General features: G+C 32.2%; 1 protein-coding gene across 2 annotated transcripts in view; it reads right to left on the reverse strand.

The window, feature by feature from the left end:
* Positions 1–11,061: 11,061 nt before the first annotated feature.
* Positions 11,062–18,334, reverse strand: part of LOC120417727 (potassium voltage-gated channel protein Shaw-like) — a 203,128-nt gene continuing 195,855 nt past the window's right edge. For both annotated transcript variants that reach the window (XM_039579880.2, XM_039579881.2), the window contains 3 exons: positions 13,436–13,531; positions 13,198–13,305; positions 11,062–13,140 (listed from right to left, as the gene is read on the reverse strand). In XM_039579880.2, the coding sequence (XP_039435814.1) occupies positions 12,896–13,140; positions 13,198–13,305; positions 13,436–13,531 (449 nt within the window). In that variant the 3' untranslated portion in view covers positions 11,062–12,895. The remainder of the gene's footprint in view (positions 13,141–13,197; positions 13,306–13,435; positions 13,532–18,334) is intronic.

The raw sequence follows: 18,334 nt of genomic DNA on the forward strand, positions 1-18,334 counted from the left end.
TCCCCATTCAAGCCTTCGGACTCCTAGGTTCGAGCAGAAACTTGCAATAGAGACCACAAAAGACCCGGGGGTCGTTAATGTGGATGGTTTGATTTTGATTTGACGAAATTTTAAATTGAAAAATTTTGTTCTAAATGAAAAAATCAAGTGCATAACATTTTCCTTAAAATGACATGTTCCATAAAATTTTACAGTCGCGTAAGACATAATTGCATGAAATAGTTTTCAAGGACAGCTTGTATAAAAAAAATGATAAATTTAGTTTATAATTGTTTTGTTTTGAACGTAAAAAATACAACATAGACTTTAAATGATACAAAAAAAAATGATGATTTTTAATTAATGTATTGAAACAAGTACGACTTGATGAAGCTTCATCTTTTTTTAAAAATAAAATTAAAACGTGGTGATTCAAAATGTCAATTATTCAAAAAAAAAATTAAAAAAGATTAACCGATCAAAAAATAACGCATGAAAACCTATACATTTTTGTCTGCATCACACATATTTTATGTTATTTTTCGGTAATTTTCTTTAAATTGTTTTTAATAGCTCAAGTCATGCTAGATGTTTCCCGTTTTACCTTTAAAAAATATGGTATTATATATGATCTACACTGCTAGGCGTTAGTTGGTTTTTCATCCCTAAGAAAAATTCAACAAAAAAAAACGAACCTCAAAGAGTGCACTGCACCCTCTCAAATTACACACAGTTCATAAATAATAGTAAACAACTAGTAGAGTGAGCTTTCACCAACAGGCTGCTAACATTGCTCTCCCTCATTTACCCTCGTTACATGTAAGTGTGAGCAAGTTTGTTATGCCGGAAAATGAGAGATTTTTCTAAATTCTCAGAGACAATTTAGATTACGGAGCGCGTGCAACACTGTTCACGTTCTCGCTCCCATCCACCCTCACCAGCATTGAATGTTGGGCAGAAAAACATTGAAGAAAAGCTTTCCGTGCCAGAAGAACCACTCCTATCTTTGGGAAGTGGAAAATCTGCTGCTGGTTTGTGCTTTTCTTACAAGAAGTTGAGTCGCCAAATCGATCAAGAGCGTCCGTTCTAAGAGTGCGAGTTTGGCGGAGTGTTTTGTTCTTTCAAAAGAGAAGAATTGTTTTTTTTGTTGTTGCGCGAGAGCGTGAGAGAGTGGAAAATGAAAAACAATAAAATACGAAATTACGAGAAAACAGTCATGTGTTTGCGTTTCGTGAAGAATGGGAGTGAATAATTTATGTTTTCTTTTTGTTTCTTTTTTCTTGTCTTAGAAAAACATTGAAATTCGAAAAAGGGAGCGTTAAAACACCACTTTAATTCTCGTTTGGGACCGTCGCTTAAAAAGACCAATTTTGGGAGTGGTTTTGATTTACATTCGTGGTGGCACTTTGGAAACGCATTTCTTCCAAGTTGGTCTCTTTGTCTCAAACCAGCCAGCCAGCACATCCTTCCTTTTTGGTTTTGTCCTTTCTTGCCACCGTCGAAAGTCGTTTTTCTTTTCCCCCCAGAACAGTAAATTCCTCATCGTTTTCTTCTTCTTTTTAGTGTTTTTCCCCCTTCACGGTCGGCCGACGCTTCATTATATTTTGATTTTCTTTTCACTGGTCCTTTTTTTTTTCGTTGTGGAGAACAAAAGTTGGGGAGAGCTTTTCCTTACAAAATTTAAGGGGGAGAGGAGTTTTTCCTCTTTGTGTGGGAACGTGTGTTGGGTTGGTTTCCTACTAAGGAAAAGTGACGCTCGGTTTGGAGCAACCATTGCGAAAAGTTTTCCTCCAGACGCGACGGCCTACCGAGGACGACGAAGAACCCAAGACGATGGTCGGCCTTTGTTAGACGGAGGTTTTCCGTGAAGGAGAGAAAATCACTTAAAAGTGAAAACATTCTCAACATTAATCTTTTTTCACAGAGTTTTTACAAAACAAAATTCATTATATTTTTTTTAATATAAAAATGCATTTTAATGTTATTTCATATCAAAATTTAACAGTAATTTTTCGTGAAATTTCAAGACTAATTCCTCTAAATACAATCAAAAAGCTTTCACCAACTTGCCACAAAACAAACCACGTGCCATTCGTCCGTGTCCGTGAACCTAGCAGAAGCAGCGAGAGACAGAGCTCTAAACATATTAGACCTTTTATGTTTTCAACACTCTCCCTCCCTCCCCCTTCCCCCATTGGCTAGTCAAAAAAGAGTGAAAAAGAGGAGGAAGTTTCCACCCTTTCTGCGTTCGGTTTGAATGAAATGTTTCAACTTCTTTCTTCTCGTGAAACTTTTGAAACAATTCTTTTTTCAAATATAATTCTTGCGTACTATTTCTTAGTACTTAGTACTAAAAAAACACAAATTAGAAAATTTTAACCTAATGCTCAAACCTTGACCCGCTTGCCTTGAAACAAACTTCAAAGAAGCTTTTTCCTACCTTGTTCTGTGGTTTTCCTTCGCGGATATGTTCAATGTCAAAATGCTCACACACACATAAGCTTACGCACACGCCCCTCATTTGCAAAAGGGGTTGAAAAAGTGAGCGTCCTTCAAGTCCATATGCTCCCTGCCAAGGCTTTATGAAAAGTGACAGCGGTAGGATAATGTTTGCGTTTTCTGAGAAGAGGGAAATTTTATGATGTGAATGAGGAAGAGGCGACGAGATGGTTGAAGGAGGGAAGTGGGTTATGAACATTTTCAACCATAATTAAATAATTTGGGGTTAAAATTGGCAAATTGATGTACAAATTTGCAAAATGTGGTTTTGTTCAGAACATGATTTGTAAAGATTCTGGCAAAATTATATTATTTTTTTTTCGAGTGAGAATGATGAGCAATTCTCTACCAAAACCGGAAATGGAAAATTTTTGTATTTTTTGGTTTGACCCAAAATTTGTGAATGCCTTCCTTATGACCAAAGAAGCTATTTTAAGTCATTGGTTTACCAATAAAAGTCTCCATCCAATTTTGCCAGATTTCCATACAGAAATGGTACTTAAATTTTTTGAAAATCTGTAACTATTGAAGGAATTTTCTGATCAATTTGGTGTCTTTGGAAAAGTTGTAGTTATTGACAAGGACTGTTTAAAAAAAAGGTACTCGATGGCGATTTTTCAAATAACTTTTTATCACAAAAACTCTATTTCCAAAAAAAAAAATTTTTCGATTTTTGACCATACTTGTTTTGGTCCTCTTAAGCATATAAAAAATCTCTAATACCAAAAATTACAAATTGTGGGAAATTAAGTGAGGCCGATGCATGAAATTTCAAAGTGTTTGTCCCTCGGCTCTGGCCAAGGTCTAGGTGGGGAGGGTGGTGGGGGGGGAGGAGGGAGGTAAACAAATAAAATGTATAAAATTAAAATTACAAGCCAGAGTCTCTCCATTTGAATGCAAAAAGTAATTTAAAATGCATTTTACACAAGTTCAGTAGTTTTTCAAATTTAAAATTTAACGAAAACTAAACTTTCTTCGAAAAAAATTTTTTTGGCGAGTTTCCAAAAATCTATACATTTTAAAATTAACTCAAACATGATTTAAATGGTTCTAAACGCAGGAGAATGCATTTTAAAATGATTTCAACTGATTGCTCTTAAAATCTAAAAAAAAATTTAAAGGGATGTCATCACAACTGATCAGAAAATTTCTTAAAAAATTACCTATCTGGAGTTTTTTTTTAAAAAAGGTCCAATAAACCCATTTTCCAGTTTTTGCTTTTTGGGTGTTTTTAGAACCGCCTTGAGTCAGGGGTATTAAAAAACACCCAAAAAGCAAAAATTGAAAATTTGATTTATTGGTTCTTTTCAAAAAAAAACTCCAGAGATTTTCAAATATTTACATTCCATTATTGCATGTTTTGTTTTTGTTTTTGTTTTTGTTTTTGTTTTTGTTTTTGTTTTTGTTTTTGTTTTTGTTTTTGTTTTTGTTTTTGTTTTTGTTTTTGTTTTTGTTTTTGTTTTTGTTTTTGTTTTTGTTTTTGTTTTTGTTTTTGTTTTTGTTTTTGTTTTTGTTTTTGTTTTTGTTTTTGTTTTTGTTTTTGTTTTTGTTTTTGTTTTTGTTTTTGTTTTTGTTTTTGTTTTTGTTTTTGTTTTTGTTTTTGTTTTTGTTTTTGTTTTTGTTTTTGTTTTTGTTTTTGTTTTTGTTTTTGTTTTTGTTTTTGTTTTTGTTTTTGTTTTTGTTTTTGTTTTTGTTTTTGTTTTTGTTTTTGTTTTTGTTTTTGTTTTTGTTTTTTGTTTTTGTTTTTGTTTTTGTTTTTGTTTTTGTTTTTGTTTTTGTTTTTGTTTTTGTTTTTGTTTTTGTTTTTGTTTTTTTTTTTGTTTTTGTTTTTTTTTTTGTTTTTGTTTTTGTTTTTGTTTTTGTTTTTGTTTTTGTTTTTGTTTTTGTTTTTGTTTTTGTTTTTGTTTTTGTTTTTGTTTTTGTTTTTGTTTTTGTTTTTGTTTTTGTTTTTGTTTTTGTTTTTGTTTTTGTTTTTGTTTTTGTTTTTGTTTTTGTTTTTGTTTTTGTTTTTGTTTTTGTTTTTGTTTTTGTTTTTGTTTTTGTTTTTGTTTTTGTTTTTGTTTTTGTTTTTGTTTTTGTTTTTGTTTTTGTTTTTGTTTTTGTTTTTGTTTTTGTTTTTGTTTTTGTTTTTGTTTTTGTTTTTTGTTTTTGTTTTTGTTTTTGTTTTTGTTTTTGTTTTTGTTTTTGTTTTTGTTTTTGTTTTTGTTTTTGTTTTTGTTTTTGTTTTTGTTTTTGTTTTTGTTTTTGTTTTTGTTTTTGTTTTTGTTTTTGTTTTTGTTTTTGTTTTTGTTTTTGTTTTTGTTTATGTTTATGTTTATGTTTATGTTTTTGTTTTTGTTTTTGTTTTTGTTTTTGTTTTTGTTTTTGTTTTTGTTTTTGTTTTTGTTTTTGTTTTTGTTTTTGTTTTTGTTTTTGTTTTTGTTTTTGTTTTTGTTTTTGTTTTTGTTTTTGTTAATTATCCGTTTTTAATTCTTCTTTCTACCCTTGACAGCCTCAAGTTTTCCAATTCATTATTCATATTGTCATCCGGAAAGCTTTCAAACTGTTAACGTTTCCCCATTTCCTTAAATTTTACACGGAGCGTAAAATCGTTGCTCGTTTTTTTTATTGTCGCCACTTTAGAAGCGCGATCTCCCCGTGTCAAAGCCACAACACAACAAGAGGAAGTGGAAAAATCATAATAAGTATCTCGCCACGTGTAGATTTTTACACACACGGAAAAAGCTGCGACCAAACATTCGCGCGCGCCAGTAAAATACGGCATCGCATATATGTTTGCGAGTTTCACAAGTAGTAGCATGCTTAAGGAAGGACCGCAAAGGACACAAAAAGTAGCATAATCAAGTGCTTCATCCTTTTTTATGACCTCACCACCGAACGCGTCCTTGCCGCTCCGGGGGAGTTGCCACATAAATATATGTACACATGGAATTCTTCCGGTTTTTTATGCTTTTTTGGGAGAGGGGATGAAAAAGCTTTTTCGAGCGTGAGAATATTTGGGTTTTCGTTCTTTAGTTACGAAGGTTTGTCATTTTCCTATTTTTTCAAAACTGGTTTCATTAAGGCTTTGCAACTTTGATGATCAGTTTCAAACAAAACTTTTCTCAAAGAGATGAAAATTGCCAAATTACCCCTTCCCTCCCAAAATGCCTCACAATCATTGAACGTGTCGTCGGTTGATGATGATCGAGAATCGATTGCTGCTCATATTAAGGTTACGTCACTGAGCATTAGTAAAGAAGTTACTTCGCCGAAGCTTCATAATATTCAATTTTCTTCAAATCTTTGCCCTGGTTCAAGATTTTCCACTCTATCACTTCTCCCTTCTGAGACTCTCGTAAATCTTGGAAATTCACACAACTTTCTCAATTTCGGGTTTTCCCCCCTTGAGGAAAAGGTATCAATACACGTTCGCATGAATGGATGTTTTACTTGGAAATTTGCTGCTCTTTGAAGGTGGGTTGAATTTCGCTGGTGCGGAAGTGACACCGCCTCGTGGCAGAGCAGGTGAGAGAGCACGGTGAAAGAGTTATTTCCGCGTGGTTGGAAATTGGCACTTATTGGTGATCCACGTGTGCGATGATGATGATTAGGGTGATTTTGTTCGGAGAAAGATGGTCTCGGGGGAGGGTTTTTCAGAAGATGTGTGGTGTTCGAGAATGTTTTTGATATGCGATGAAATCTTGGACTGGAAAGGTTTTGCTTTTTTCTAACTGATGATTTGTCAGAAAAAATAACAAAATTTGAAGCCAGCTAGTTTGGATTGGTTGATTTAAAATGAAACTCCGGTCCATGTAGTAGACTTGGAATTGGAATATAAATCTGTTTTTAATTGCAAATTGAGCTCCGAAGAAGTCCAAGCGTCCTGCACTCATTCTAGTTGCTTCTCCAAATGTGGAGGAATAAATCATCTTAATATTTCGAAACGTTGGACGCATTTAAACTGTCCTCCTGAGAGAAGCGAGGAACCAACATTCTTGTGACCACTCAGAACCCCCTTTTTCTTACCTTCAAAAATAATGCAGCAGGGAAGCCTAGGTGGAAGGTGGTAAGCATAAATTTCCAACTGCGGTTACACTTAACCCAGATAAAGGCCAGCCTCAACTCCGGGAGGATTTCTGGGAAAAAGATGAACTTTGTTGCTGGAGCGTTTCGAAGACTAACCTGGGCCCCCGGAACAGTGGTTTATGTGGTCAGCAGAGAGAACAGACTTTGAACACACTCCGGCAAAGCGAAAAGGGTCTGTGGAGCTTCTACTAGAAATTTTCTCGTAAATTCTTACCTGAAACTGGCCCAGCACAATAAATTTTTTTATGGGGAGGGAAAACTTTTTGAAGAGGGTTGCATCTAATACTGTTCCTGCTTGTTTTGGGGTGTGATTAAGTGAGCTGGAAGTCGGGGAGAGAGATTAGCTGGGACACGGATTTGCGTCACTGTTTGTTTGAATTATTAACAGGGTGGCTTCTTAACTTTAATCTTTCTCTTTAGATCTTTAGATCTTTAGTTTTAAGCTATTTTTCCTTTAGTTCCTTTAATTCCTTTAGTTCCTTTAATTTCTTTAGTTACTTTAATTCCTTTAATTCCTTTAGTTCCTTTAATTTCTTTAGTTACTTTAATTCCTTTAATTCCTTTAGTTCCTTTAATTCCTTTAGTTACTTTAATTCCTTTAATTCCTTTAGTTCCTTTAGTTCTTTTAGTTCCTTTAGTTCCTTTAGTTTCTTTAGTTCCTTTAGTTTCTTTAGTTCCATTGGTTCCTTTAGTTCCTTTAGTTCCATTAGTTCCTTCAGTTCCTTTAGTTCCTTTAGTTCCTTTAGTTCCTTTAGTTCCTTTAGTTCATTTAGTTCCTTTAGTTCCTTGTGTTCCTTTAGTTCCTTTTGTTTCTTTTGTTCCTTTTGTTCCTTTTGTTCCTTTTGTTCCTTTTGTTCCTTTTGTTCCTTTTGTTCCTTTTGTTCCTTTAGTTCCTTTTTTCCTTTAGTTCCTTTAGTTCCTTTAGTTCCTTTAGTTCCTTTTGTTTCTTTTATTCCTTTTGTTCCTTTTGTTCCTTTTGTTCCTTTTGTTCCTTTAGATCCTTTTTTTCCTTTAGTTCCTTTATTTCGTTTAGTTCCTTTAGTTCCTTTGGTTCCATTAGTTCCTTTAGTTCCTTTAGTTCCTTTTTTCCTTTAGTTCCTTTAGTTGTTTTAATTCCTTTAGTTCCTTTAGTTCTTTAAGTTCTTTTAGTTTCTTTATATTTTTTTTATTTTACATTATTTATTTTATTTTTTCCCCTAATTTATTTAAGAATTGAGATGTTGGCATCCTTGAGTACATACGAATAAATTTATAGATACTCACCACTCTATTGGAATACATCTGTAGGAAGGGAAGGTGGTTTTATCTGCATTTTGAATAAGAGAAATTACAGATTATATCTCAGATAAAGAATGATTTATTGGGTTTCATCCCCAATCCACAAGCTACCAAGCCGGAAAATCTTTTCGGAAAAGTCACCCTCGCCAATTGTTTTCAAAATTTACCCTCCAACAAGTCCAACAAACAACCGCCCTCCACAAACAAAAAAAATAACTTCCTCAAAACACGAAATCCAACCAACTCGAAATTTTCCCCCGTCAAAACAACATTCCCGGAATGTCAATTGCAGTGTGACCGCGTAAACTTAACTTGCAAATTGGAAAACCAGCGCACCACCACAGTCTACAACAAGGATTTCCCCCCTCTCATCGAAGTGAAAAGCTTCTTGATAAGAGAGTCCAACCCTCCTCAAAAAAAAAAAAAATTAAATCCCTTTTAGCTGGCAAATTCGTGAATCCAACCAACTTCGAAAGTCATTATGTTGCTTGCAGTTTGGAGGAGGGCTTCTTCACTTTTTTTTTGTTGGCGCCAATTTTAATCGAATTAGCATTCAAATGGGGGACGGAAATCCTTGGAATCCAACCGAACTTGCTCAAAAATGCAAATTTCTGCAGTCGAGTTCAAAGCTGATTTGGGACTTTCTTATTGACTTTCACCGAAAAAAAGGAGGGAATTATTTTGATTCGATGAAATCTGTTTTATTTGGCTGGTTAAAAAATTTCTTCCATGACATCGTAACTTTACAGTAAACATCTTTGTCTTGCCCAGTGTTAATTGTGTTCTGCTGTGTCGTAATAGGGTAGGTAATAATAATGATCTTCGCTGGCGAAGTAATAGGTTTGAAATCATCTTATAAAATCTCTCTTCTTGTGGCATCCACGGATAAGTTCACTTTTCGTTCACTTAGTTTTTTGTATCTACAAAATTGTTCACCATTTCTCTAGGCTAGTTATCATAGTACTTCGATTAACAGTGGTACGTTTCATTCCCAGTGGGTACAATTTTTTGCTTTGTCTCAACCAGTTCGATGACAATTCCTTTGTGATCGATACATTTAGGTTTCGTTACCAAATAACAGACGATTCGAGAGTTCTTTTACTTCTTAACAATTTTCTTAGAATGGAGAGCTTTGATAAGTGAAACGATTGTAAATATTTGACTGTTTAAACTCTTTCTAGTAACTCATAGCTGTACACAACAAAACTTTTTAGATAGAACATTTGTGTAAATTTCACAAATTCTCTTTTTTAAAGAACATGACAGGCGTTTTCATTTAAAATTGGGTTGATATCCAGGTTTATGTAGTTAATTTAAAACTGTCTCAGGTAAGTTAAGGGTTAAAAACAAACTGGATGGATAAAATTTGTTATAAAGAAAAAAAAATATATGAAACTCATCAACATCAACTCAGTGTTTTTCAAATTAACCCTAAAATTTGGAAACGCAAAAAAACATTCATTTTCGACCACATTATACGTTATATATCATATTCGAAAGCTATCGTCACTTAAAAATTCAACGATATTTAGGTGATATAGAAATAAACCTTGTTTTCTTGTGTAATTTTCTTTCAGTATCTCCGCAACCTTTGGTCAAAGTTTCATTACGTTTCGAGCAAATTAAAAGGGAATTTGCTTTTTGGAAGAAAATATTATCAGAGATGATATTATAAATGATAAGGGCAAACGATTTTCCGCGATTTCGCGGATGTTGCGTCATTCGTGATGTTTGCCTTTGACCGTGAAATTTCGTAAATTCTGCGAAATGCCGTGAAATTCTCATTAATTAACTTACAAACTGTCCCAAGTGCATTTGAACATTGAGTTTTTTATTTAAGCATTCCTCAAGATTTTACAAAGGCATTTTGAAACTCATTTTCGAAAATATTTGTTGATTACAATGCTCTACAAAAAGTATCAGCGAAATAAACTTTGGTTGTAACATGCTTTGGATAATACAATTGGATGTTCAAAGCATGTAATACATGATTTTTTCATTTCTTTTTTTTCTTAACATTTTACAAAGAATGTGAAAGAACGATACTCAAAACTGCAGGGGAAGAAAACGCAGAGCAGTTGAGCTATTTATTTTTCTATGTCTGTAAAATGTATATGAATAAAAATTTACAAGTGGCAGGAAAAGTTCGAAAACAAATCATAAATAAAGTTTTTTATATTGTTCGAAATTTATTTGAGCATTTTGCCACATTTTATAAATTTCTATCAATAACAAATGTTTAAAAAGAAATTTTGGCTAAACTTTTTTGAAAAACTCAAATTTCTTGTTTCCTAAAAATCATTTTAAAAAAAATAATATCTCTTTAATAACAAATTTTACTTTCCTCTGAAAAATGTAACGCACCGAACTTACTGATGATCGAATAAAATCGGGCTGACAAGCATGATATATGATTTATAGATCAGAGATTAAACACAAAAATATAATATTTTTTAATGTTTCTACGGTTTTCAATAATTATGATTTAATCGAAAAAATGACATCACTTGCACATGAATTTTGACCGTCTTGTGCCATAGTTCAAAAATTTATTCAAGAATCATATAACTGAATAAATTCTTCAAAAAAAAAAAGAAAAAAAAGACGAAGACGAAACAATATTTCTTCAAAGGAAAGAAAAATTAAAAAAGGTCATTTTTTGTAGTTTGACTTTTAACGGGTACTTTGTCATAGATCAGAAAAATTCCTTGTCGAGATTTTTAAATATTTTAGTAACTTTTTGTATAAAAACCTGCCAAAATTGAATGAAAACTTGTAAAGACGAACTAATTATGAAAAAAAACTTTTGTGGTTATAGAAAAAGTACACACAAAGTTTCATCATTACAAAAAAAAAATATTAATAAATGTAGTCGGAAGTCTCAAAGAATTACTCTCGTAACATGGATAAATAATATTTTTTACAGTTTTTACAGTCTAAAGATATTCTTAATGCTGTGAAACGGAAACTTTTGTTTAAATTTTTATGTATTTATTGAAATTTAATAATATTCTATTTTTGCTCAGTAAATTTTATCAAATAAAATATACATAAATTCAAAGGAAGTAACTGCTAATTATGAACCATTAAAAAATTAAAGAAGATGAAATTTGCATAAAAATTTTGAACAACAGAATAAGATAAATCATGAAAAAAGATTCATATGAATATAAAATAAATAAGACAATTGTTTATAAATTTACACCTTTGCTTAAAAATGACTAGTGCACAGCGAAAAATAAAAAAAATCGCAAAAATTATATAAGCATTCAAAATTTTAAAACTAGAACATTGCCAAAAAAAATGATTCAATGTCTAAAACAACAAATAAATTAATCAAATCTCGATTTACAGAAACACTGAACAATCGTAGCACAACTTTTGTTCAAAATAAATTTCCCAAGCTATGATGAAAAAAAATATATAAGCATTGAAGCATAAAATAGTAGTTTATGCAACAAGTTGCAAAAAGAGGATTTTTTCAGCACGAATCGTACATTTATCCAACGAGGTTCACCGATTTTGCAACGAGTTCCATACAACATTTTTTTGCAATTCCAAAAAACACACACTGAGTGAAATTTTATGTCAAATTTTCATGTATTTTGTCAATAAATCGTTTAAATCAAAAAAATGTTGAAAAGTGTTACTTTTCGAAACAAGTGCAGAAAAGTTCAACTTTTCAGCACCCAATTGAGTGCTGAATAGTAGAACTTTTAAGCATTTATGTTGAAAAGTGATGCTATTCGATTCTGTTATTTTTGGTACAGAAAAGTAGGCTATTTCGTCGTTCAAGAATGACAGGAAAAGTAAATAGTTTCACGACGGAATTGCAAAAATCTGATTTTTGCAATTCCGCTGTGAAACTGTCAACTTTTCCTGTCCTTCTGGAGAAACGAAACGGCCAAAAATAACAGAATAGAAAATTTATACCTTTCAATACCAGTGCTGAAAAGTTCTACTTTTCAACACTGAAATGGGTGCTGAAAAGTTGAACTTTTCAACACTAGTATCGAAAAGTAACATTTTTCAATATTTTTTTGTCTTGAACGGTGATTTTTTTTTCTCGGTAAACCTCGTTGGATAAATGTACGACTCGTGCTGAAAAAAACTGCTTTTTGCAACGTGTTGCATAAATTACTATTAAACTTCCTTAAAACTAGTTGAACTTCATTTCGTGTTTAATACATTTGAGAGGAATGGTCTCTTTTTACTTTTTTGCAAACTACTGTTTAAAATTGATATTTAAAAAAAAACTCAATAACTATTTGCAACTTTTCGCAACAGCCACACTCATTTGGTTCGGATGTTAGAGCATTTGGTCCAAAATTAACATTATAATATTTTACATTTTCAACGATAAAATTTGCGAAAATTTTTATCAAATAATCAAAATTCTATACCAAAGTGCATGAAAAGAGCTAAGACAAAAGCCACAAAAGGTAATAAAAGGTTTAACGATGGTTGAGAACCGGCTAGAATGCGTGAGTGCTTTGCTTTAGTAGGTCTAAAATAGGGTTAACTACCCTACAATAAAGATCTTCGACAAAATTTTACCATTGATCAAAACTTAATATTGAATATTGGAATTGCTTCAAAACTTGTCCTTTTAAAATATGTTACTCAACAAACAACTATTTGATGACATTTTGTTTAACAAAAATGGTTTCAAAGTATCAATTCTCTTCCATTCTAAGCATGTATTACTTATCACTATACTTTTTAAGATACTTATTATGTTAGTTGGCAATAAGTACAAATCTTTATCTACACTTATAAGCATATTAAAACGATTCGCTAGAGGACGCTTTTGTATGACAAAAACATTTAATTTTACCTCTTATCTTAAGTTTTAACTTTTTACTCATTCCATTCGTCCGTCTATTCACAATCTGCTTTCAAATTTCCAACAGTTTTTAAAGCTTTTACTTGGTTTCTTTGACTAGAAAAAAACTCGCCCTCAAAACACACTAAACTTTCGCATCTAACCCTGCCTCCGTTCCACGCAACATCAAGTTGGCACAAATCAGCTGCAAGCTCCTAACCTCAACGCCAACTCCCAAACCATTCCTCAAACTTCATCCCCCGAGGGCGTATCGTGGCCATCGTTGAACGACGTGGGCGTCGAGATGGCGCTGTCGTTGTGCAGCGTGACCTTGGGCTCCAAAATTACTTCCTCCGGGGCCGCCGGACATGGAACCGGTGCTGGACTCGGCATCGTCGCCAGCGTGGACGTCAAGCCAAAGCCGCCGGTCAGTCCCGATCCTCCCAGCGTAGATTCCATCGGGTTTCGGTTGGAATCCCTTCGATCCATTGCTGAAACAGAGGGAGATTGTGGTAAATATTTCAGCGTGAAGTTCAGACGGTTCTTACTCAGCGGAACCAGCAACTTGGGCTGTAATGGAAGCAATAAATCCACGTTTCCGGTCGTGGGCTGCCGCGGCTGGAGGGAGTTGAGCGCGGGGACATTAATGAAGTCACCTGGGTTGGGAAGAGAGACACACGTAAGATGAAAGCCGAAATTTTATCTGATTAATTAGCGATGGTTTATCACACACAGACACACAAGCACACTCTCAACGGGAGGGAGGCTCACCGTCGTTGTTCGTACCTTGCTGCATGATGGAGGGGGGCTTGAGGACGGCCAGCCCCGGCACGGAGGGACCCTGCAGGGTGAGACCTATCACGTTTACGCCGTTCACGTGGCCTTTGGGAAGGAGATGGAGAAAAGTAGAGTGGATTAATGGAATGAGATATTGTAATCAATCCGATGGAGCATGACAAGGTTGGTCATCAAGAAGGGAGTTGTAAAAAAGAATTTGTTATTGTGGATAAGGTTGTTCAAATAGCTGTTTTTTTCTTGAATCTCCAGATCTGTTTCGAAGTATGCAAGCTCAGTTCATAAGAATCACAGGATGTTCTTCAAATTGCTTTTTTATCAAATTTTTATTCCGTTAGTTGATAGCTTAGTTTACTCAGATCAATCATAGTTGTTTTGCTAAATTGGTCTGCATATTTTGTTTATTAATTTGTACTGAAGTTCATACTGAGTAATTCTTTAAATTTTGGATTTTTTTCAAAAATGTCTAATTCCTGATTTTTGTTTGGATGAAACTTTGTCTCTAAATACCCTATGTCAAAAGAAGCCAGTCACCATACAATTTTGCGGGATGGTCGTAAAAAATAGTCATTGAAAATATTTGGAGTTTTTTTTTAAGGTCCAATAAACCAAATTTTAAGTTTTTTTCTTTTTGGGTGTTTTTTAATACCCCTGACTCAAGGCGGTTCCAAAAACACCCAAAAAGCAAAAACTGGAAACTTAGTTATTGGACCATTATAAAAAAAACTCCAGATGTGTCCTTGAGAAGTGATTTCCGGACCAATTTTGTGTTAAGGTTATGATAAGGACGTAGTTTTTGATTTTCCATTTTTAATGATTTAGAACAGTGGATCTCAACCTTTTCTTGGCTAGGTACCCCTTTTCGTTGAACTCAAGCTGCTTTTTTACATTACAAATTTTAAAGAAAGAAACCTGAAGTTTTAAAGAAAAAAAATTGTTCGATGATCTGTAACCGCTACTCGGGTTATAATAAGACAATTTTAATCAAATATTGTTAAAAAGGCAAGTCTTCTTTTAAGAGATGCTTGAAAGCGTGTACTGGGTAGACCACACAACGTCCATGTACATTTCTTCAAATCAGTTTTAATTTTTCAATAGGGCTTTTAACAGAAGATGCTTTAAAATTTGTTATTTTAAAATTATGCATGAAAATTTGGTCATCAATTGGTCACAAAGTTTATTTAAAAAAATTGAATTAAATTTGGGTAATTCTCCGCCAACTCACACAGCAGTTGCCCCGACCCCTCTTCGATTTGCGTGAAACTTTGTCCTAAGGGGTAACTTTTGTCCCTGATCACGAATCCGAGGTCCATTTTTTTGATATCTCGTGACGGAGGGGCGGTACGAACCCTTCCATTTTTGAACATGCGAAAAAAGAGGTGTTTTTCAATAATTTCCAGCCTGAAACGGTGATGAGATAGAAATTTGGTGTCAAAGAGACTTTTATGTAAAATTAGACGCCCGATTTGATGGCGTACTCAGAATTCCGAAAAAACGCATTTTTCATCGAAAAAAACACTAAAAAAGTTTTAAAAATTCTCCCATTTTCCATTACTCGACTGTAAAAAATTTTGGAACATGTCATTTCATGGGAAATTTAATGTTCTTTTCGAATCTACATTGACCCAGAAGGGTCATTTTTTCATTTAGAACAAAATTTTTCATTTTAAAATTTCGTGTTTTTTCTAACTTTGCAGGGTTATTTTTTAGAGTGTAACAATGTTCTACAAAGTTGTAGAGCAGACAACTACAAAAATTTTGATATATAGACATAAGGAGTTTGCTTACAAACATCACGAGTTATCGCGATTTTACGAAAAAAAAGTTTTGAAAAAGTTGGTAGTCATCGATCATGGCCGTTCATGGTTACCCGCGACAGACACGGACGACGAAACAAAGAGAAACGCAAAAAGTAACTTTTTCAAAACTTTTTTTTCGTAAAATCGCGATAACTCATGATGTTTATAAGCAAACCCCTTATGTCTATATATCAAAATTTTTGTAATTGTCTGCTCTACAACTTTGTAGAACATTGTTACACTCTAAAAAATAACCCTGCAAAGTTAGAAAAAACACGAAATTTTAAAATGAAAAATTTTGTTCTAAATGAAAAAATGACTCTTCTGGGTCAATGTAGATTCGAAAAGTACATTAAATTTCCCATAAAATAACATGATCCAAAATTTTTTACAGTCGAGTAACGGAAAAAAGGAGAAAAACTTTTTTAGTGTTTTTTTCGATGAAAAATACGTTTTTTTCGGAATTCTGAGTACGCCATCAAATCGGGCGTCTTATTTTACATAAAAGTCCCTTTGACACCAAATTTCTATCTCATCACCGTTTCAGGCTGCATATTATTGAAAAACACCTCTTTTTCGCATGTCCAAAAATGGAAGGGGTCGTACCGCCCCTCCGTCACGAGATATCAAAAAACAGACCTCGGATTCGTGATCAGGGACAAAAGTTACCCCTTAGGACAAAGTTTCACGCAAATCGAAGAGGGGTCGGGGCAACTTTTCCCGATTTCGTGTGAGTTGGTAGAGAATTACCCATTTGTGAAAATTTAAATGATATGGTTTTTTTTTTCAAACTTTGTTCAATAAAATAATTTCTCTACTGAAATTTTCAGGAAATTTGGAGATATTAAACTCTTTTTTATTAAAATTATCATTGCCAATTTTCATTTTGATTTTTCAAACTTTCCTCTCATAAATTTGTGTGATATTTTTATCTGGAATTAAATTGCAAATTCATGATCAATAGTGTTTGACAAAAGAATTGTTTTAGTATTGCCATTAATGTTAGATTCTTTTTTCCAAAATTATTTAATTTCAGATTCATAATTGATATCTAAAAGCACTCATGAGATTTGGATACAGTGAACCGTTTTCAAGTTACTTAAAATGTGAATCCTTTTTCATCTCTTTAAAAAAATCATGATTGAGTAAATTCTTTGCTACCTTCATTTTTGAAAATTTTTGATCCATTCTTTTGTTGCTACAAACACAGATCACGTATAATATTCAAAAATAGTTTGATAATTTTGATTGCATTACTATTTCAGTTACGTTAAAGATGAGATTAATAATTTCCAATTTAAAATTTATATTTTTTTAAATCCAATATTTTAGTAATTTAAGGTGAGAAGTAACAATAGTCAAAAAATGAAACTTTAGATACTATAGGCAAAATTAAGAATGTTTCTGAGAGATGGTTGTTAACATTATTCATAATTTTGAAACAATAATTTAAACAAAAATTTAACAAAAAAAATTGAATTCGTATAATTTCATTGATTTTTTTTACAATTCAATTTTTGCCATCAAAACAAGATTTTTAATAATTACAATTTGAAGAAAATAGTGCGATATTTTTTTGCTGAAAATAAATTTAATGTTTTTACTTTTTATCAGGCCGTTGCAAATATTGTTAAAAAAAAAATTTGAGTATTATTGAAAAAAAAAAATACGGACTTTTGTAAAAAAAAATTGGTACATTAAAAAACTTTAATAAGGTGAAAAACCAAACAAAATTTCATTTCGTTTTATATCCATATTGCATATTTTGAAAATTTCAGTGTTTTAGAAAAAATAAAGTTTTTGGTAAAATTTTAGTATTTTCCAATAAAATTTTAAAAATGTAAAAAAGCATACATAATTTTGCTTCGTTTGAACCCATTTTGAAAATCATTAAAAATTTGAGAATTTTTCGAAAAAATACTGAATTTTGTTAACAATTGTGAGTATTTGTACATTGAAACATACATTTTCAAAAAATATATTCTTAGTGAAAGCCTTGAAATATAACATATATATCTTTAAATTAAGTCAATTTTAGAAATATAAATAAAAATGAGTTATCGTCCATCATCGGCGATAAAATTTACGATAACATTGCCAACGATAATTTTATCGAAAAAAAAGGAAATGTTCTCATGTCCTATACTTTAAAAAAATTTGAATACATATTAAGAATTTATTTTGTTTCGAAAAATATTTTAACTTTTTTCGAAAATTATTTTAATATATTGTAAGCGTTTTGTCAATAATTTTGTGGTTTATTTGTTTTTTTTTTTTATAAAATCTGTGTTAGGCCGTTGCAAATATTTTTCAAAGTTTATGTCTCCCCCCTTCAAAGTTGGCCTGAATAATCAGAGGGCAAAAAAAATTTTTTTTAAAAAAACTTCAAAATGTTAATAAAAAAAAATAAGTTTATTCAACTGAAAACCAGGTAAAATGCATTTTCCCACGTTTATAATCATATTCAGCATTTTTGAACTCCTTTGAAAACATTTTAAATTTTTATGAAATACCAATTTACAGTCCCACGAAAAGTTTTTTTTTGCGAAAAAAAATCCGTCAATACCTCGATATTTTCAAAACAAATGATTGTAAAGTAACGGTACGCCTGTAAAATGCATTTTAAAACACTTTTTTTATACAAATGTTTAATTCTAGGCTTGTAATTTCAATTTTTATATTTTTGTATCCCCCCCCCCCCCCCCCTCAACTTTGGTCAGAGCCGAGAGACATAAACTTCAAAAAATATTTGCAACGGCCTTTTACTTTTTGACAAAGAATCACTACAATGAGAGTATTTAATGTTTTTTTTTAATTTTGAGTTTTTATTACGAAAACCATTTAAAAATCGACAGTCAACTAACCACTGTTGATCTGTTCCACTTATTCATGTTTTTTCAATCAAATAAAAACTTTCAGATTTATTAATCATGGATCTTCAGATCATTAAAAAAAGTTTAAAAATCAATTATTCTTCTTTTTCTAAATTTTTTATACTGTCATAACTGTAGTTTTGTATAAAGCATTTTGCAATACTTTTTGTTTCGTGATTTCGAGAATATGACACGAAATTTGAAATTCAAAACTTGTA

This window comes from Culex pipiens, chromosome 2, assembly GCF_016801865.2.
Source record: "Culex pipiens pallens isolate TS chromosome 2, TS_CPP_V2, whole genome shotgun sequence".
NCBI lineage: Eukaryota > Metazoa > Arthropoda > Insecta > Diptera > Culicidae > Culex > Culex pipiens.